The 20,957-nt window shown below is 48.8% G+C and overlaps 1 protein-coding gene across 5 annotated transcripts; it reads left to right on the top strand.

The window, feature by feature from the left end:
- Positions 1–1,413: 1,413 nt before the first annotated feature.
- On the top strand, positions 1,414–20,359 carry CCDC92 (coiled-coil domain containing 92). Of its 5 annotated transcripts, none has more exons than XM_055728161.1 (4): positions 1,414–1,510; positions 16,948–17,094; positions 17,421–17,462; positions 18,925–20,359. In XM_055728161.1, exons 2-4 carry the CDS (start codon positions 16,965–16,967, stop codon positions 19,698–19,700), a joined length of 948 nt encoding a protein of 315 aa, XP_055584136.1. In that variant the 5' UTR covers positions 1,414–1,510; positions 16,948–16,964; the 3' UTR covers positions 19,701–20,359. The 5 variants fall into 5 exon arrangements, with proteins under 5 accessions (XP_055584136.1, XP_055584142.1, XP_055584112.1 ...); XM_055728167.1 differs by lacking the exon at positions 1,414–1,510 and adding an exon at positions 1,537–1,636; XM_055728137.1 differs by lacking the exon at positions 1,414–1,510 and adding an exon at positions 1,747–2,185.
- The last annotated feature ends 598 nt before the right edge of the window (positions 20,360–20,957 follow it).

Raw genomic sequence — 20,957 nt, 5'->3', positions numbered from 1 at the left:
AAGAGCAAATGCGTTTCCCTTTTGGCACAAGCCCTAACTGAATCAGCTTCTCAGACTCGTTCGTCACCTAATGGGATCCTAAATTAAGAGTCCACATTTTATAGAAAAAGCTGGATGGATCTGAGATAAAACAGTCGGAAAACCACGAACAGGAGAGGGCTTGTTCCTTGTGTCTGTGCCCGCCTGACATGCCCAGCCAGCGCTTGGGGTCAGCATCACTCTGTGCAGCTGCAGCACAGAGGTGCCCTAAGGAGGGATCCACTGGGATCCACTGGGATTCACCAGGAGCCATGGTGCTGGGTCCAGGGCTGGGGAGGTGCCCTGGGGACAGGGCTCATGGCCACCCACGCTGGTGGGACACAGCCGCCTGCTCCCCCCTGCTGCAGGGCCTTTCCGCAGCGCCACTCGTGCACCCAGCTCTCCCCAGCACCCGCCTTCGTTCTGAACGCCCGTTTAAAACTTGTCGCCTTTGGTTTCAGCCTTGGCTGTGAACAAACAAACTTTGCTTAAAAGTATTTCCCTCCAGGCTACGTCGCGCCCCATTTTCCCCAGCTTGAGCAGCTGCAAGGTGCAAAGCACATGTAGGTCCATCCTCCAGTTCTTCACAGGTAAGGTGGAAGGTACCGAGAGCCACCAGGTTGCAACTTAACCCCGACTTTGCTTTCGGTGAAGGTGTGAAACAGTGACATGCCGCGTACAGGGCTTCTTTTTTCCTCTGGGAGTTATCCTAACTGTAATCGGCCTTTTCTGCTGGCTGCTTTGAAAAATCAAGTTTCTGCCTCTTAATTTTGCAGTGATTTGCTTGAAGTCTTTCCTTTGCATTGCAAACAGAAAACACACCGTCTGCAAACCTGCGGGGCTGATAAACACGAGCAGGCTGCTTCTGTGCGTGTTGACGGAGGGGGTGAGGGGGGTGAGGGGGGGGGCAATCCCGATCTGTCCGTGCCCGCAATTCCCGCCCCAACGTGGGTGCATCCGCCAGAAACCTGCCCGCGTGCCGCGCGCAGCCCCTTCCCCAGGGACTGATGGGGAGCGGGCAGGGGCACAAGGACCCTGCGGGCAGGCACGGCGGGGGGGGGCGCGGGCGGGGGGGCGGCTTGGGGTCACACGGCGGGGGCACGGCCGGGGGGGGTCGGGCAGAGCGCGGGGGGGGGGGCGGGGAACGCACCGGCGCGGCCGCGAGCTGCTGGGGCGCGGGAACGGCCCCGGTCCCGCGCGCCCCTCGCGCGCCGCTCGCGCGCCCGCTCTCCCCGCAGGCCCCCGCGGGCACGCGCACACCCTGCACGCGCCGTTCCCGCGCCCCCGCGCCGCCAGGTGAGCGCACGCGCTGTCCGCTCCCCGGCGCGCGGGGCAGCGCCCCCCCCCCCCCCCCCCCGTGGGCGGGGATAAGGCCGCGGCCGATGACAGCGTTGACCCCCCCGTTGCCATAGCGACGGGCCCGGGTGCCGCAGCCGCACCTGCGCCTGCGCCGCCGCCCCCGGTGTGTCCCGGCCCCCCCCCACCCCGGCCGGTAAGTGCCGGCCCCGCGGGGCGCCCCGCGGCTGCTCCGGGCTGGCGGCGAGCGCGGGGGGCGTGGGCAGCGCCGGGCCCGGCGGGGGGCGGCTGGCGGCGGGGGGCGGCGCGGCGGGCTGAGCAGGTGAGGGGCGGGGGTGGGGGGGGCACCGTGTCCCCTCCGCCCGCTGAGGGGGAGCTAACGGCATCGCCCCCGCCGCGCCGGGTGTGGGGCGGGCGGGCGGCACCGCCGCGCCGGGTGTGGGGCGGGCGGGCGGCACCGCCGCTCCGGGAGGGGCGGGGGCCTCCCCCTCGCACCCCGAGCCCGGGCTCGGGCTCGCCGGCCCCCTCCCCGCGGCGGTGGCGGGCCTGGCCGCTCTGCGGCAGCGGCGGGAGGCGGCCCCGGCCCCTGTGCCGGCTGGGGGGGGCTCCGCCGCGGGGGGTGCGGGGCCGCTGGGCCAAGGCGCCCCCTTTCCCGCAGCAGCAGCAGCGAAGGCCGTTTCCGAGCGGGGCTCCGGCCGGGGGCAGGGCAGGGCAGGGCCGCTCCTCCCCGCCCGGCCCGGGGCACGGCGCCCCCCGCACCGCCCGGCCAGGCCGCAGCCGAGCTGCGGGTTCCCCCCCCCGGGCGGGCCGTGCACCCTGGCCCCCTCGGCAGCCTTCCGGGGCTCTAGCGAGTGACAGCAGCGTCGTCTGCGTGAGTACCGCGGGGGGGGCACCCCGCGGGGGGTGGCGGTCGTTTGCGGGAATGGCAGCAGGGGAGTGCGGGGCGGCCTGAGACACCCAGAGCTTCCAGCCGCAGCGATGCTCCGTGTCCCCACGCAGGACACGGGTGGGACGGCGCTGGGGGGCGGGTGCTGCCGACCCCGGGCAGCCTGTGGGGCTCCCTTCGCCCTCGGAATCGTGTGCGGCCCGGCCAGGGGCGGGAACAGGAGCCCCGAGGCCCGGACTGTCCATCTTGATCTGCATTGCAGGTGCGTAAGCAGCATCCAGGGTACTTGTTGACTCTGCCTGGATGGTCAGATGCTTAAGCTTGAAAAGCTTGATTCATGCTTTTGCAACGTAATTTATGCTCCTTAATTAAAAAAACTAAAGACAGATGGATGTGACTGCAAATACGGTGCTTTTTTCCATATTCTTGCTTCTTAGTGATCCTAATTCTGTAGTGCGTTATTATGACTGAACCTCTGGGAGACAGATGTTTATGCCCTTAAACTGCACATCGCTTTTTTATTTGACTATTTAAAGCAAGTTCTTCATAAAGAGATAATGGCAGACTTGTGACATTGTTAATTTTTCAAGCTTTTGGTTGTACTGAGGTTCCAGTAGTCATTTTTGGTGAAACAACAAAGGTCAGGAGGACTCAAGAGGCAAGTGTCAGTGCCTTAAGTAGAGGAGAAAGAATATTGGCTAACTGATGCAGAACTACTTATGCTTAGTACATCTGTAAAGTTGCCTCCCCCATCCCCTTAGGAAAGACGATCTCATAACCAGTTCAAATGCTGTACGTAGTTTTCAATCCACTAGTTGTTGCAAACTCTAGAATAGCAATCTTATTTTGTTCCTTAAGGTTGTTTTCTTTGCTTCAGATACTATTGCATACTTTCAGGGGTTTTAAATGATTTTTTTAAAATATGCATTTCGTCATTTGAGTTACAAAAATGTTCTCTCTGTGCCCCAATTCAAGAGGCTGTAGGTATTAAGGACAATATATTTGTACATCCAGATCTACATTAGGCAATCTTTTAACAGCAGCAGGCAGAAGAAAAACTCCCTGGTGCTGGTATTCCAGAACATGGACCACAACATGAACTAAAATATTTCTTGAACATTATAAACCATATAATGGAGGGAATAGAGTTGTAACAAACTAGTTTGCATTTTTACTTTAGCTGTGTTAGACTTGTTTCTAGGAGTCTGGTTACTTTTCTGGGCCTTAAAAGTGGTGTAACAAAAAGTAGCAAGTACTTGAAGGATTGCTTTTATGTCCTCAGGATTCACAATGCATTGCAATAGTTATTTGTGTAAACAGAATACTATTGTCTAATATGTCTTTTTACTTACATTCATGTTATTAACTAACAGTGGTGGCTTTTGATGAGCGGTGATTTACTGGAAATTCAGCATGTCGGATAACTTGATGTTTTGGGGAAAATAGTTAAGTGTGTTCTGACTAGACAAGGGCATAGATTTTCCTGCTGCTGGTTAAAAAGCAAAGCCACAGATGAAGAAAGGAAAGATATAAGTATTTTGATGTTGAAAGAAGACAGTTGCGTGAAAGGTCTCTGATTTGGCTTTCTGCAGCCTCTTTCCTGTCTGCTGCAGCACAACAATAAAACATTGTGAATAGTTGTGGAACATTGGAAAGCACAGATGTAAGTCTGTGTGCCTTATTGCAGCTTCCACGCCGTTGTTATTGATACGAGTATGCTGCAATAAGCTAATATTGTGTAACCATAACAGTATTGTCAGGGCAGTCTCTGGCAGAGCTTGTGTGTCCCTGGGAACAATGGTGCCCAGAGCCTGGGTGGGGTGGAGCGGGCAGCGTGCCCTTTGTTCAGACTGAGCTTATCGCTAGCGCTCTGCTTTCGTTTGCATCTGCAGCACACCAAAACAAACTCTCAGCTCCTTTCTTGCAGCGCTAATCAAACGCAATATCTGAAAAAGCAAATGAAGATAAAGAATAGTGCATTTAGTTAGGGCCACATTGGAATGTTAGCCCCCGCCTGCATTGCTACCTGCTGTACCTCTCCTGATCCCTTCACTTGCTTGACAAGACATGGCATCCTTCATGTATCTGGCTGTAGCATCTTTGGTGAATGTGTGCCGCCTCTAGTGCTCGTTTTTAAGTGATAGAGAGTGATAGAAAAATATCTTCCGCTAAACGAGAACGTCCAGCAGTGTGATAATGGACATTAGTTTGTTATCGCTGTGTGATCAGTGAATAATTTTGTCTAATAATGTTTTACGGTTATCTGCCAGCATCTCTCTTATGAGGAAAGGCTGAGAGAGCTGGGCCTGCGCAGCTGGCGGAGAGAAGGCTGGAGAGGATCCGTCAGTGCATGCACACAGCTTAAGGGCCGGGGCCAGGTTCTTCTCAGGCTGACAGGACAAAGGGCAATGGGCACAAACTGCAACACAAGATGTTCTATCGGAATCTGAGCAAGAACTTCTTTCTCTTGAGGGTGACAGAGCACTGGCACAGGCTGCCCAGAGAGGCTGTGGGGTCTCCTTCTCTGGAGATGTTCAAAACCTGCCTGGATGCGACTGCAACCTGCTCTGGGAGAGCCTGCTTTGGCAGGGGGGTGACTAAGTGGTCCCCAGAGCTCCCTTCCCACCCTGACATTCCCTGAGTCTGATTTTTCCTGGTGATGTTAAAGAACATGGTACTATAAATGGAAGCGACACAGTTATTTACTACTGAAGTCAGAGGCATGGCAAAATATCACTGAAAACAATGTCCTCAGAGTGTATCAGAACTTCTACAAGCTGAATTTTTAAATCCTTGGAAAAAAGCCTTTGATTTGGATTGCTCTTTCTTTCCTGCTATTGAGGAGCATGTTTGCTCTCGTTTCACTCCTAGAAAACCTTTGGGTTTTAGTTAATGTGTTAAAATATGTTGCTGCTTGTTGGTCTTAATTATTTGGGTGAGTGACAGAATTTGAGATTTTTATTTAATAAAAATATTTAAATATTTAGAAGTGTTGCTTGACTGAAAACTGTAGGATTTCATGGCTTCTCCCTGAACGGAATGATGACTGCCTCTAGAAAGGCTGAAGATCCGCCAGGGAACAGTAGCTCCCAGTAACCGGAGTCAGTGCCCAGCGGGAGAGCACCAAAGGTGCAGCATATCGCATCCCTGTGGAGCAGATGTCAGGCTCGGGAAGTGTCCGTCTGTGTGGAAAGGATCGTGTGAATGATGTCGTTAGCGGCAGGTTTCCTCTATAATGAAAGCGTGTGTGCTTGCTTGCCGTTCCTCGTGAAAGCTTGTTTTAAGCTGTGTACGGTTTTATTGTCTCAATTTGAGATACCTGGGTTATGGAAGAGCAAGCATAAAGCACCTCTGAAATTCTTTGTCTTGGCATCCTATTTACTTTAAAAACCCAAAAACAACCAACCAAAAAAGCCCCAATGATTTATACTTGCTTAAGAAAGGATTTAGAGACAGGTCATCGCTACTGCTAGAATTCCTTCATCAGCAGCTCTCAAAACCTTTCCTTCAGCAAAGTAGAGACCAATTTTTGTATGTTTGATTGTAGTTGTTCTGAAATAATCAATAGCTTATGAAACAGCATCACAGAATGCATTAGAGGAAAGCATACTCCTCAGCCTGTTAAACTTGCCTGGAAAATAGTTGTGCTGTTCCGGCGTGGCTGTTACAATAGCTGTAGATCGATCCCTCCCAGGAGGGCAGGTTTACTTGGCTTGCTGTGAGGCTTCAGTGCCTTTTGATGTGTTTCACAAATATCCCAGGTAATCTCTGAAAATCATGGTTTCTGCAGGTCTTGCAGTAGGAGCCCAAGCTCCGCTGAGTGCCTGGCATTGCTGCAGGAAGCAGTTCTGCCTGTACCACCCCCCTGCCCTGATTACACACTTATTATTTCTTTTTTTTGTTTTCCTCTGCCTTCCCTATCAGCTGCCCAGATGTCTGCGGTGCTGCGTGGTGAACTCGTCACCTGAAAAATAGCCAGTGGAAAAACAGGTTTGTTCCACCGAACAACCAGGAAGGTGATTTCAGAGCATTTCTGAAATGCAACAGTAAATTCGTGCTCAGTATATGTGAAGTGGAACGAGTGGGACCAAGGCACAGCTGGGCTGGGTAGCTCAGTGGTTGTGTGGCTGTGTGGTGGCAGGTTATTTTCCTGGTGGGGGGTGGGGGGCCAGAAGTGCCCAACCAAGTCACTTATGTGAAAGCAGGGTAGTAATTTTTTTGGTTTGTGTTTTGACAAGCCTTCAGAAAAGCCTTTCTGAAAGTGATGCAAGTACATTTTATTTGAGTTCTTGTGCGATTCACATGTTACTGATCATAGAGAATAAAAGGGGAGACTGTTCATAGGTGAAAATTTGATATCTGAAAAAATACCCAACCCTTGACTTTTCCATAGAATAGTATTATTTCTAAGCATGAATTTGGAGTTACACTTAACAAGTCCTTGTACAAAACCCTCCCACAGCCCACCTCGCTAGCTTAAGGCCTGATTCAGCTTTAACTGAAGCTGCAGAACTTTGTTCATGACTTCGAAAGAAAAAGAACCAGGCTCATTTTTATGTGTAATGTTGATATTGTGTTAGTCTAGGGGAACTGAATATTAATTTTTTTGTCATTCTCCTTCTGACAAGAAACTGGCTTTACTAGAAAGACTGCGTGTCTTTGCACTATTACAACTGACTATTTGTGATTGTACCCCAGCCTGTGTTCTGTGGCTTTGATGGGGTTTATATTAGAATATCATATTTTTTTTTATCCTCAGAATGAAGGGGTGAATAAAATAGAAAGGCCATTCATCAGGAGCATGTGCTAGAAAGTAGAGGAGATCCCACCTGTTCTTTTAAATTACAATGTGGCCTTGCTCACGAGGGCTTTTATTGTCACTTTTAAAAAAATTCCATGGACGACTTCTTTTGAAGTAATTGTTGTTATTTAAATGATAGCTTCTTTGCTTCCCTAAAGCGAATTATGCCCAGATTAGGTCATTTTCAATGTTTTCTGCCAGAGTAAGCCATTTGTTCTTGACAGCTGTACAGCCATGGCATGGGGTACCCTGGTATGGGGCAGAATAATTGTCTGAGATGCCACTGCAAGGCATTTGGTTAGATTCTCTAACAGTCTGTGTCACCGTAGTGATGTTAACATCTGGGTACTTCTGTCTGCCTTCCGTTGGGGCAGCTCTGGGATCAGGTAGTCTCAAGGGTGGAGAAAACTCCATGTGAATTGTTCCAGCCAGTCCTTGTGACTTCAGGTGGATGGTCAGGCACGTAAGCAGTGCGTTCTGCGCAAAGTACCAGCTTGTTCATTGAGAGCATCTAGAAGTAAATCATTGCTACCAGGAGTGTGTCCACTGAATTATTCTTCCTGCTGCCACGCCAATTGCTGTAGGAGTAAGAAAAAGTTCTTTTCTTACTAAAATACTAAACCATGTGCTTCCTCAGGGACATACAGAAATTGTGAAGAGTCTGCAGAATCTCTGATCAGAAAATGAAGGGGAAGCCATGCAGAGACACAACGGAATACAAGAGCATCCAAAAGCAGTAGAAATAGAAAAGGAGCTGAGAAAGCAAAACCTTATCCTTCCTCTGGGAGGAGAGCAGCACGCTTCCTTTTCCCCCTCAGTTGTCTCCAGGAAAGAACTTCTAATTTTGCTTGGCTTAAAATACACAAACTAAAAGAATATGGGAGCAAGTTAATTGGCACAATTGGTACAGTGTTGTAATATTTTAACACAGAAGGCTGAGGAAGAGGGGGATGGGGGGACGCGGGGAGGTGGCTGCGTATGCCTGCTGTGCAGTCTGATGGAAAGCGTGACTGCAAGAAATGCTGAACCGGTTCAGGTGGTTGTGCAACGCACAGGTGAAGGGGGACGACCAGCCCTGAAGCTGTGTAACAGGCTGTCACCAAACGGTGTTACTGCTGCACCCATGTTGGCAGAAGTAGAATGGTATCGGGGGGACGGACTTAAAGCAAGTGTCTAAGGAGGACGATAGTGAATCCCTGGTGGCGGGGACAGCAGCCTTCCCTTTCTTCCCTTTCTTCCCTTTCTTCCCTTTCTTCCCTTTCTTCCCTTTCTTCCCTTTCTTCCCTTTCTTCCCTTTCTTCCCTTTCTTCCCTTTCTTCCCTTTCTTCCCTTTCTTCCCTTTCTTCCCTTTCTTCCCTTTCTTCCCTTTCTTCCCTTTCTTCCCTTTCTTCCCTTTCTTCCCTTTCTTCCCTTTCTTCCCTTTCTTCCCTTTCTTCCCTTTCTTCCCTTTCTTCCCTTTCTTCCCTTTCTTCCCTTTCTTCCCTTTCTTCCCTTTCTTCCCTTTCTTCCCTTTCTTCCCTTTCTTCCCTTTCTTCCCTTTCTTCCCTTTCTTCCCTTTCTTCCCTTTCTTCCCTTTCTTCCCTTTCTTCCCTTTCTTCCCTTTCTTCCCTTTCTTCCCTTTCTTCCCTTTCTTCCCTTTCTTCCCTTTCTTCCCTTTCTTCCCTTTCTTCCCTTTCTTCCCTTTCTTCCCTTTCTTCCCTTTCTTCCCTTTCTTCCCTTTCTTCCCTTTCTTCCCTTTCTTCCCTTTCTTCCCTTTCTTCCCTTTCTTCCCTTTCTTCCCTTTCTTCCCTTTCTTCCCTTTCTTCCCTTTCTTCCCTTTCTTCCCTTTCTTCCCTTTCTTCCCTTTCTTCCCTTTCTTCCCTTTCTTCCCTTTCTTCCCTTTCTTCCCTTTCTTCCCTTTCTTCCCTTTCTTCCCTTTCTTCCCTTTCTTCCCTTTCTTCCCTTTCTTCCCTTTCTTCCCTTTCTTCCCTTTCTTCCCTTTCTTCCCTTTCTTCCCTTTCTTCCCTTTCTTCCCTTTCTTCCCTTTCTTCCCTTTCTTCCCTTTCTTCCCTTTCTTCCCTTTCTTCCCTTTCTTCCCTTTCTTCCCTTTCTTCCCTTTCTTCCCTTTCTTCCCTTTCTTCCCTTTCTTCCCTTTCTTCCCTTTCTTCCCTTTCTTCCCTTTCTTCCCTTTCTTCCCTTTCTTCCCTTTCTTCCCTTTCTTCCCTTTCTTCCCTTTCTTCCCTTTCTTCCCTTTCTTCCCTTTCTTCCCTTTCTTCCCTTTCTTCCCTTTCTTCCCTTTCTTCCCTTTCTTCCCTTTCTTCCCTTTCTTCCCTTTCTTCCCTTTCTTCCCTTTCTTCCCTTTCTTCCCTTTCTTCCCTTTCTTCCCTTTCTTCCCTTTCTTCCCTTTCTTCCCTTTCTTCCCTTTCTTCCCTTTCTTCCCTTTCTTCCCTTTCTTCCCTTTCTTCCCTTTCTTCCCTTTCTTCCCTTTCTTCCCTTTCTTCCCTTTCTTCCCTTTCTTCCCTTTCTTCCCTTTCTTCCCTTTCTTCCCTTTCTTCCCTTTCTTCCCTTTCTTCCCTTTCTTCCCTTTCTTCCCTTTCTTCCCTTTCTTCCCTTTCTTCCCTTTCTTCCCTTTCTTCCCTTTCTTCCCTTTCTTCCCTTTCTTCCCTTTCTTCCCTTTCTTCCCTTTCTTCCCTTTCTTCCCTTTCTTCCCTTTCTTCCCTTTCTTCCCTTTCTTCCCTTTCTTCCCTTTCTTCCCTTTCTTCCCTTTCTTCCCTTTCTTCCCTTTCTTCCCTTTCTTCCCTTTCTTCCCTTTCTTCCCTTTCTTCCCTTTCTTCCCTTTCTTCCCTTTCTTCCCTTTCTTCCCTTTCTTCCCTTTCTTCCCTTTCTTCCCTTTCTTCCCTTTCTTCCCTTTCTTCCCTTTCTTCCCTTTCTTCCCTTTCTTCCCTTTCTTCCCTTTCTTCCCTTTCTTCCCTTTCTTCCCTTTCTTCCCTTTCTTCCCTTTCTTCCCTTTCTTCCCTTTCTTCCCTTTCTTCCCTTTCTTCCCTTTCTTCCCTTTCTTCCCTTTCTGGAGCTGGAGAGCTTATCTAAGCCCGGAGCCACTAAGTGCCTGGCAGCTGGGCATTTTATCCTTAGAGCTGCGTTTTTCTAGAAATGTTTTGTCACTTCTGTGAGAATCTTTACAATGGGGACTGACTAAACCTTTGAAGGTTCCTACGGGAAGACTCCCGTGTCCTTAATTGGTTCTTGAAATCGTAGTTCATATAGCACACGAAAAGCCTTTTGGCAGCTTTTGCCGCATTTGGAGGGGGCACTGGCAAGACACCAGCTGCGAGGAACACATCTGCCTGCCCGTACGTGTTTCTAGAAGGTTTGGTAGGAGTTGACAGGCAGCTAACGTGGCTTCTCAGGTGACGGTCACCCCATCCATGCAAAAGGAGATTATTCTCTTCTGTTTAGCGAGTGCCAAACAGGAATGAAGACGTTGAATAACTGCTGTTGTTTGGGCTTCCTTCCAGTAGGTTCCTTTGGTCTGTGTCTAAAGCCATGATGGGCATCTCCCCGCTCTTGCCTGCAAGGGGGCACAGGGACGCTCTGGTGTTGTGCAGAGCCCCCAGCACACAGCCAGGCGCTTGCTGCCTGGAAATATTTTGAGCTCTGTCCAAATAGTTAAGATCAGAGAGGGCCTTCGAGCCTGCACATCATCTGCATCACGATTCGGCCGTTAAAACCTTAGCGATTGTTTATGGTGAGCATGGGATGAAGGGTCATTTTGGAAGCTCTCGTTTAATACTTTTAATTTTCTATTTAAGATTAATTCTTGTTCCCTTTTAAAAAGCGCTTGTAAAATTTGGAGCAGTTCCTTTTTAAGGTGAGTTCACAAGAATGTTAAGTCTCCTTCTCCACTTCTGTGGAAGGTGAGGGCTTAGGTAGGTGCAGCACGGATTGAAGTGTTGCATTTAATGTTCCCAAGGGAATGCCGTTTAACTCATCCCAACTGTTCCTCCTGGACTATATTCAAGAGAAATTGTGACTCCATTGTTTGGAGGACTTGAGGCTCGCTCTGAGCTGTACCTAGAAATGCTTGGTGGTGCCAGTGATGCCGAGCAATGAGAAATGGTGTGTGTTCTAGGGGTGGGATGCAGCCTACCACCCCAATAAAGCTTGTGGAACTGTGACGGGTTGGCTGCCACTGGTGTTCAGGAGGAGGTGTGTGGCCGTTGCGGTGTTGAACACTGCAGTGCCCCTTTTAATGTTTTATCATCCTTATCAAGTGACATATGCATGCCCTGTGGGAGTTTGCCTAGCGCTGCATTGCACAATTCCGTTTGTATAAGAACATAGCAAACTCTTTTTTGAAGTTGCTTTGGAGACCAGGAGAAAGAAGAACCATAGTGACAGAACTGCTCTGTGGTGTATGCAGCCACAGCTTCCTTCCCAGCATTGGCTTGATTTATCTGACAAAATCCAGCCAGAGACTGGTTGCTTTGGTAGCTGTCCCTCTGATTTCCATGGTGAGGGAGTCAAGATTGCTTGTCCGCGCTAGCAAGGGCTCAGCTGACTTCTGAATTTTGCTGTTTCTCTTGTGCTTTTTGATTGTAACCTTATTCTTGGCTGCATGTTCCTTCTTGTTCCAGTGAGCAGATTAAATCAGCTTAGTGCAGTCTCAGAACTGCTTTAGAGGATTTCCTCTTGGAAACCCCAAGGAGCGGCGCACCTGACTGGATTTTTTTTTTTTTTTTTTCTTTAGACTGACCCCTCCCAAGACCATGTTCTCTCTAAGATCTCAGCTGCCCTTGAGAGCAGTTGCTGGATGTGATTTGTGGCTGTGCATGCTACGTACCATGTAAGAATTAACCCCCGTTAAGTGTTAAGGATTGTTAAGGAACTTGGAGCAGCTGTAAATCCCGCTAACCAAACCCCCTAGAAGTCAAAGCATCTGCTTAAGGAAGCGGTGGAAAGGTGATCATTGACTTGTCTTAAAAGAAACAGTTATTTCTTTTTAATTGTATTTGTTCCTTTTTCATTACACCTTCCGTGTCTATTCCCCTTTAAAAAACTTCCTGACTGAGGTTGCATGGGTCAGTTGGTCTCACTTGCACCGTACCCTATGAGCTGCTGACAAATCCGAGACCAACATTAATTAGTGTTTTATGCAATCAGAGTAGCTTTCACTAATGGTACACTTCAGAATGCGGAATTAAAGGGGTGCTGTTAATTTACAATAGCTTTTTCAAGTTTCAATGCATGGTTTCACTTTGTGACAGTTGTCAATATTTTTGGCTTTAAAAATTAGTTTATATTTTTGTGAGGTGTCCTTTGATCTTTACGTGACCTAAATAAACAAGGAAGTTGATCAGCTGTAAAATGCTATGAAATATACAAAACACACAAACTGACTTTGAGTGGAAAAACAGAAATAAAAGCCTTCAGTGTATTAACAATCCAATTATTCAAGGAAAACTACTTGTATAAAATTACTTGCCAGTCATAAATCAGCATATCTTCATGCTGCCCATTCTTTAAAAAAAACCCAAAAAACCAAACACCAACAACACCCCACAAAACACTGTTTTCAGCCAGTATGCTTTAAATTGAAATACATAGTTTGGGTGGGCTTTTGAAGAGTGTAATCACTCAACCATAACAACTTGGAGCACAAATAGCACTGAGCCTCTGAGGCAAGTGCTGTCCCATCTTGCCGCGTCCTGCCGAAGCGTTGTGGGTGTGAGCGTCTAGGGGGGGGGTCCCAGCCCAAACCTGGGGTTCTGTCCCTCTACATCATACACCTGGTGTTTCCAGGCTCTTTGAGGTGACCTTTGTTTGGGTGTCCGAAGAGACCGCTCTGGGCTGGCCCAAAAGCAGGACTGCTGGAGCAATGCTGCCGTGTCGTGCCGAGGGGTTTTCCTCCTTCTAAACCCACGGTTCCGATCTCCAGCGATCCTGGTCAGTGGCCTTGCCCAGCACAAGTGAGCTGGTCAGGTTGCTGGCTTGGCTTACTGCATATTCTATCCACATCTTCAATCTGTTTGTGTCTGATTCAGTTGTATCGGCTCTCGGGGCACAAAATCATTTGTTTATTATTTTGGAAAGAGAAATATTTTCTCTTTAAGTGGCTTCTGCCTTGGCAGTTGGGCCAGCTTTTTACTTGGCCCTGGCTAAGGAAGTGCCTACAGGGAAAAATGTTGCTGAGCTTCGAGCTGGGTGAAATGCGGGTGATCCACGGGTGTCTGAGCTGGTCAGCCTGCAGATGTGAATTCTTTTTCTTCCCTCATTTGTGCGACAAAAATTTCCTTGCAAGTTTGGCTGCAAAAGCAATTAAAAATATTTTCATGTTGTGCTAATGAGCTTGATTGACAGATAATGCATGTTCAGTTGAAACCTATTTAATCCAGATCACAGGCTTGAATAATACTAGGTTTAATTTTGTGGTTTAAGGTTTGGTGTAAACTAGGTACGAAGTGAATTGTGGCTTGGAATATGTTGTTGATGCTCATTTGTCCCATGCAGGGACAGCACAGGAGGGGTGCAGGCAGCCACGGTCCCTTGTCCTCGTGGGAGAGAAGCTACTCAGCTCGGGGGGCTGCAGCTAAAATTCATCGTGGGTTGATTTGATTGCTCTTGCTGATTAACTTACTGGTGCTGCAGGGAAGGCGGTGCTCTGGTGCTGGTAATTATTATTTTCTTCCAAAGCCTATAAAACTGCCTCATTATTGGGGTTTTTTTTTCAGAGTAGGTAAATCCTGGCATGATCTTTAAGATGCAAGAAATAAGGTGAAAAAACAATGTAGGAGATTAATAGATGGCTTTGGTTTGCTTTTTCTAACATTTAGAAACTAGTTTTTTTTAAAAAAACACATTTATTTGCAAGGACTGAGTTATAAACACCTGCTCGTTGTTGCTGGCGATGAAGCCTTTTTCTGTTCTGACCACAGTTACAGGCATAAAGCCACCGTTTGTAGCCACCGTGATCATAAAGGCTTTGGGATATGATGTGTGGGCTGGTTTTTCACCTAGTGCTGTCAGTGCTTGGAGTTCCTTTTGGGGAATACATTTCTGGATTAGCAGGTCCCTGTGAGCCTCGGCGCAGCCTGCGGGCTCCTGCGGGGTTTGCTCTGCTGCCCTGGGCAATCGGCAGGAGTGTAACAACCACTTCAGAAACAGGATGATTTGGCAAAGCTTCTGTCTGTCCAAGGTCAGCTTTGCAAGCAATGTGATGTGGCTCGGTTTATTTCTTAGTCAACCCAGAAACCTCTCTTCAGAAGATTTTTGGTTCGTAATTTTTGCTTATTTGCTAACTCTGGTGATTGCAAAATGACCCGTCCCACTCAGCAAAGCCCAGCTAGCACCACTGCCCTTGGGCTTCTTGAGCACTGAATCTAATGGTTGGTCTCTGGTATAAAATAACCAGCAGCTCCGTCCTGTCCCTGGCACAGGACCGGATTCCTTGAAAGTCTTTTATGCCTTCTTTTTCTTTTTTTTTTTTTTTTTTTTTTAGCTAATCAATTATATGCTTCTGTAGGGATTGATGGTAATGTCAGGTAAAATCACACCTGAAATTAGGGAGGCTCCATGTGTGTGCTTTAGTGCTGGATAGTATAAAATTTATATTTTAATATTATAATTATATATTTATATATATATATAAAATTAGACACAGGGCTGTGTTAGTGTCTAGGAATGACAAGCGTGGTACTTTCTCTGAGCATATGTGCTACCCATTTTCAACTTGTAGAATCAATTGTTTGTCATAAAACTACACCCCAAAAAGAGCCCGGTGGAGAAGGCTCGGTGTGGCAGGAGGAATTGTGGCACCACTGCGGTGCCGGCAGGGCAGCCGCGGGACAGAATCAGGGTCCATCTCATGCACAACATGTGGCCCCGTAATTCCAGATGGTGGCTGTGATGCCACTGCTGATGGTTGTCTGGGCAACGGGAGGCCTGATTCTTCAATTAGCTTTGTAACCTAAATACTAAATGTATTACATTTAAATTAATTTAATTTATTATAATAAAAAATTATTTGTTTTTATAATAATAAAAGATTACAATTAAATTAAAATACTAAAAATAAACCTAAAACCCAAATTACAAAATTGCACAGAGAACTGTATTCAGCCAAGGCCCCTTGTGCATCGGCAGGCTTAACCCATCACCCCGACTGCTTCACCAGTCTCCCACCTCCTTGGCTGCGTTACTTGGCAGCGGCGGGGGGCTGCCGTGGCTCCTGCCCCCCCCGGCCAGACCCTCAGCTGTGTGCCAGCAGCACAGGGGTACTTCCCTTCCCTTGTCCCTCCAGCGGTGGGCCAGGGGCTGGGGCACAGTTCCCTCTGCTGCTCAGGCCCCCAGAAAGTATTTCTTCCACCATGGCTCACGTATTTCCCACCCAGTAGGTGCTACTACCTTGTCCCTCAGGTGTCCCCATGGGCCTGGCTCCCTGGAACGTGCCTGTGCACCTGCTCCTCAGGGGTCGTCATGCTCCTGAGCTCCCAAGAGGGCAGCTGGTTTTCCAGAAATTTCAGGAAGCCTCCCAGTCATGACAGGTTTATTGCTAAAGGAATGTAAAGCGTAGTGTTACGGAGTTGTTAAGGATGTATGTTTCTGGAAAGTCCTTCCCACGCAGCCCCTGTGGGGAGCTGGTGGAGCAGCACCACGTGCCCTGGCCGCAGCACCACGGAGGGGCAGCGATCACGCAGTGACGTTGGAGAACTGCTGGAAGAATTCCCGAGTGATTTTTGCACTCTGAGGCTGCAGGAGGGTTGCATACTGCTATCGTTGCTTTTTCTCATTAGTGTATTTATTTTGGAGTTTCAATCTCACTAGGAAGCAGGGCAATGGACAGAATCACGTCGTGACAGACTGGGTGGCTAGGTGTCACCGGGACCTGGGAGCTCCTGCTGGTGCTCCCCTGGATGCTCCTCCAGGTACCCCTTTAAATGTCACAGGGAGAGCCTGGGCACAGCGTCTGCTTCCCCGCAGGAAGCATCTGCCCACGCCGGGTGCAGGGAGCTATTTTTACCTCTGTATCAGGAAATTCGTTTGGGAGTTGGCGTCTCCAGCTCTGCTGGGTAGATACCGCGCGGCAGTGTGGCCTGTGGGCAGACACAAACCCATGTTGCCGTGTTGGGAGCAGCAGTGACACCGGCATCCTGCAGTTACTCGCTTGCCCGTCAGGCTGGGCGCTGCCGTAGCTGAGGTCTGGTTCTGTCAGGCGGTTGGTTTCCCAAGGAAGACCTGGTGCTGTGGCAGTGTGGTGTACTCACAACCTGAGCAAGGAAGATTGGTTTTCTCTCTTTAAACGAAACATTGTCCTTGTCAGTTGTCCTGTTAAGTGCCATCAGGGCCTGTGTGGGACACCGGGCTGTGCCACGGGGCCTGCAGGGGGCTGGGGTCCTGCCCTGGCGCGGCTGAGGGGTGCAGCAGCAGCCGGAGCGCTCCGGTGCGGGTCCTAGGGAGCACCGTGGCACCCCTGGCCATGGCGGCGCTGCCGGGCCCGGCTGCGTGTCACTCCCTGGTTTGTGTTTCTCTTCAGCGCTGGCGCAGGTTAGTGCTTTCGGCCTTGTTCCCATCCAGGGGTGTCACCAATCCCTGTATCCCTGGAGGTAAGAGGGGGACCTCCAACAAGGCAGAGGGACACAGCAGCCCGTTTCTGAGAACTCCACCTTTATCTGGTAACAGGATTAGTGACTTCAGTCTGTCTGAAGTTAATCCTTCCAATGTGTTAACTCCGAACAAATGAGTTCCCTAGGCTGCTCCCGCCTGGAGTATAATTAGGCTTTCTAGGAACTTAACACACTTCTAATTGAAAGAGTCATGAAACAGGAAAAAAAACTTTTGTGGCATTTGCTTGATTGTGTATGAACTCATTAACAGCAGAATTTAGCTCTCCCTGCTGCTCCCGCCTGCAGAGTGAGATCTCCGCGCATGCAGGGCAACCGGCCATGACGCCTCTGTGTCTCTTCGCTGACAGGGTAACCGCGGGCCACGATGGCGGCATCAAACCTGGAGAACCAGCTGCAGAGCGCCCAGAAGAACCTGCTGTTCCTGCAGCGCGAGCACGCCAGCACGCTGAAGGGGCTGCACGCTGAGATCCGGCGCCTGCAGCAGCACTGCACAGGTAGTGGGAGCAGGGTCAGGGTGCAGGAGCGGAGCAACTGCTGCAGCTGGGAACCTTCCGCAGCGCAGCCGCGCGTGGTCAGGGCAATCCGCTTGGATCTTTGCAGCATCATTAAGCAAATATTTTTATATTTAAAAAAAAAAAGCCCAAAGTTGCAGTTGGTTTACAGATTTGATAATTTGCAGTGGCTCTCCTATTATTCTTCAGCTAGGGGAAAAGCAAGTTACATTTTTATTGAAGCACGCTGTTGTAAATGTGCTCCCCAGGTGGTGCGTGTATGGGGTAGATGATGATGTTCTAATGAAATAAACAACTTTTCTCCTCAGATTTAACCTACGAACTGACTGTAAAGAGTTCAGACTTGTCAGGTAAGGAGTACATAGTGTTTTTCTTCTAATATTCATGTTAAACTTCCTCATCTTTTTTCAGTGTTTGTGTTTTCTCCATTACAAGTAGGTGAGAATACTTTGCACTTGGGATGTTGAGTTTATAAATTCTAAAGGTACAAGAGTAGTTGTCTGCTTTCCAGACTTATGGGTTATTTACGAAGTAAATGTCACAAGTTCTTTACCAAGGGCACCCAGGAAGTCTTTGAAAGAGCCAGGGATAGAGCGTGGAACTGCTGACTCCTCTCTTACTCAGCAGTTCCCTGCACGCTACACAGGACGGGAATTTTAAGGGCAGAAGAGTGAGACGATTATTAAAACTTCGCTAGTACTACAGTTACACCACACAGTTTTTATCTCTGTGTCTGTGTATATATATACACACACACATGTATACACACTAGGTTCTAGTTATTTCAGATGGATTGTGTGATCAACAGGTGAAGCAGGAATAAAATACTCACTGGGAGTAACCTCCTGGGTCAGGGACAGGGTGGGACAGGACAGACACCCCAGGTAAGAGAGAACATGGGCAAACTCAGCAAAGAGCTGAGCGGCCTTGCATGTGCTCAGTGCTTTTTCTTGATACTGCAGCGCTGCTCAGATGCTTCTTACCGCAGGATTTTCAGAGTGTATCTGTGATGGCACTGTACGGATCCTGCGCCAAGCTGAGACACTGCCTGGTGCAGAGGGCACAACACCTAATGCTTTGTAGATGACGGCCCTTGACGTAGGGCGCTTGGTATTTGAGAAATCCAGGCTGCTGGGAAGCCGTCCCGCTGTAATAGCCGAGGGAAGAGTGACAGAGGTGCCCCATGGCGTGAGGGCAGAGGTGCTGAGGCAGGTCAGCCTGCTTGTTCCTGATGGTGCATCATCCCCACTGGTGTGAGGCCCCTGAGCGCTGCAGGGCGATGTGCCACACTGCTGTGACGAGAAGGCAGCTGGGCTCATGCCCCTGATCTGCAGCGACTTCTGCAGTGGCAGAGCCTCAGCGCAGGGGCACACCGCTGCCTTGCAGTCACGGGCTTCAGATGCCTGCAGAGGGGTGAAGCTGAAGCCTGAGCACGTCTCCCTGGGGGGCTGTGCCAGCTGCCCCATCACTCCCTCCAGCCGGTCTGGTGTTTGCAGTGGAAGAAGCTCCTCTAAATGCACAGATTTTTGCATGAGTTCAGCAAGCTGAGCTCTAATCCTGTTCCCCAGAAGACGTGAAGCATCTCTACTTAGCGTCAACACTGTTAAACCACGGTGAGTGGTACTAGCTCACCGGCACTTCTGTAAAAGCTGCCTGTCGCTTCTGAAGATGAAGTAATTTTAAGAGTATTAGCTGAAATTAGTCTTTGGGATTTCTCTGGTGGCTTTGGGATGGTGAATGGAGCCCTATTGCACTATTTTACTTAGTGGCTGTTGTTAACTTGAAACACTTCTGCTTTTCCTGTCCTTCTAGGAAATGGTAGTTCAAGAAGCGATGAACTCAAAAGAAAGTGCAAAGATCTTGAAGCTCAGCTGAAAGTCAAAGAGGCTGAAAATAATGAATTATTGAAAGAACTCGAACAAAAGAATGCAATGATAATGGTGCTGGAAAACACTATTAAAGAAAGAGAAAAGAAGTATTTGGAAGAGTTAAAAATGAAAAGCCATAAGCTCAATATGCTGTCGAGTGAACTAGAGCAGAGAGCGAGCACTATTGCGTATTTGACTTCTCAGCTGCATGCTACGAAGAAGAAGCTGATGAGTTCAGGTGGGACTTCAGAGGGGACCCCTTCTGGCAGTCCCGTGTTGTCCAGCTATAAGCCGTCCCCTCCCAAAGATAAACTGCCGGAGACCCCACGGCGCAGGATGAAGAAGAGCCTGTCGACGCCACTGAACCCCGAGTTTGAAGAGGCCTACAGAATAGGGTCGGAGAGCCGGAAGCTGCTGTTACGGGAGCCGGTGGATGCCATGCCCGATCCCACCCCCTTTCTCTTGGCCAGGGAAACAGCAGAGGTGCACCTCATTAAGGAGAGGCCGTTGGTTATTCCACCTATTGCTTCAGATCGTGCGCCTGGCGAATCACACAGCCCTGCCCGTGAGAAGCCGCACAAGGCCCACATTGGGGTGGCACATCGCATCCACCACGTTGCGCCGTCCCAGCCGCAGCCGGAGGTTGAAACACTGGCAGTGGATCCGGTCCATGGCAGCAAGGTGGTCAGAAAGCACTCAGGGACAGACAGAACTGTTTGAGTAGAATCACTGAAATGCTCTGTTCTGTTGCTGTTTATGCACTGTGATCCTGTAGGATACATAGCACCTGCAGTAACGTTTCTTTTGATGCCCCATGCATGCCAAACTTGTTCCAGATACATCATAAATAGATTACGCTCCTCTAATGAAACCTAATAGGACTGTGTTCATGTGGCAAGGTAAATAACTACTAAAGCTGTGGCCAAATCAGGGGTACCTGAGCGCTTGCTTCTGAGCACTGCTCCATGTATTGTAACTACACGTGTGGACAAAGGCACGGCCTGCGTTAGTAGTCGATGTTAGTGAAAGAAACTGAACTCTAAACCTGCAGTGATACGCACTGGCTGTTAACATTGGAACTGGTGGTGGGTCTTTTGTCTTCACTGTGTACCTAAGCCCTTCACACACACACGCACAGACGAACCTCCCTGACGAAGCCTTTCTCATAGTAGCATTGAAAATACTGTAGATGTATGTACACTTTAAACTGAACTAAGGACAGCTTTTCCCTCACGTGCACATACTCTGATGGCAAATTCTGTCTGTAGGTTCTCTGTCTCAAAACTCAGAGTCCCAGCAAGCATTACTTGATTAATCCTAAATAATTTGGTTTGTGGATTTGTTTAAGTAACAAATGGGGGGGGGTGTGTGGGCTAAAGCACTCTTGAAGGGTTAATGATCCTTCTAGCAACAGTATGAACACTGGGGTGGGGGGGAGGGGGGCAGATTTCTGTTTGTTTGCTTTTTTTTAATTGAATGGCTCCATTATGCATTTCACACTAGCCAGTACACTGCACTTGTAGCACCTTCCATGCTGGCTCGGAGCTCCTTTTCCAGGGAGAAAAATGTAACGGGCTGTCCAATATGGCAGTGGGTCTTTATGCTCTAACCTGCACTTTTTTGTAAAGGGATAATTTTGTTTCCTGAAAAATCTCAGTCTTGTTTTGGGCCTCATCAGTCAGTGCTGGCTTCTGCTAGCTTGGAAACCTGAGCTGTCCCTTTAAAATGTGTGTATTTAGTTTTAAATTTTAGTGATGTAACCAATTCATACAGGAGGAGAACTTGTCTTCCTGACTTCTCTCTATCTATACAAGGATGAACAAGTCATCCTTGACTTCTATCCTTGTGGACTGGGATGGACTTGCCTTGCACTTGCCCTGATTCCCCTACTCCTTTGTAGTAAGCAACAGGTAGACCTGACAGGTGTTAAGACTACTTTTTTTTGTTGTTGTTGGGTTTTTTTCCTAGGAAATTAAA

The sequence above is a fragment of the Falco cherrug genome, chromosome 1, assembly GCF_023634085.1.
Source record: "Falco cherrug isolate bFalChe1 chromosome 1, bFalChe1.pri, whole genome shotgun sequence".
NCBI classification, from domain to species: domain Eukaryota; kingdom Metazoa; phylum Chordata; class Aves; order Falconiformes; family Falconidae; genus Falco; species Falco cherrug.
Note: the sequence above shows the minus strand (reverse complement) of the source record. Positions and strands in the feature narration are given on the sequence as shown.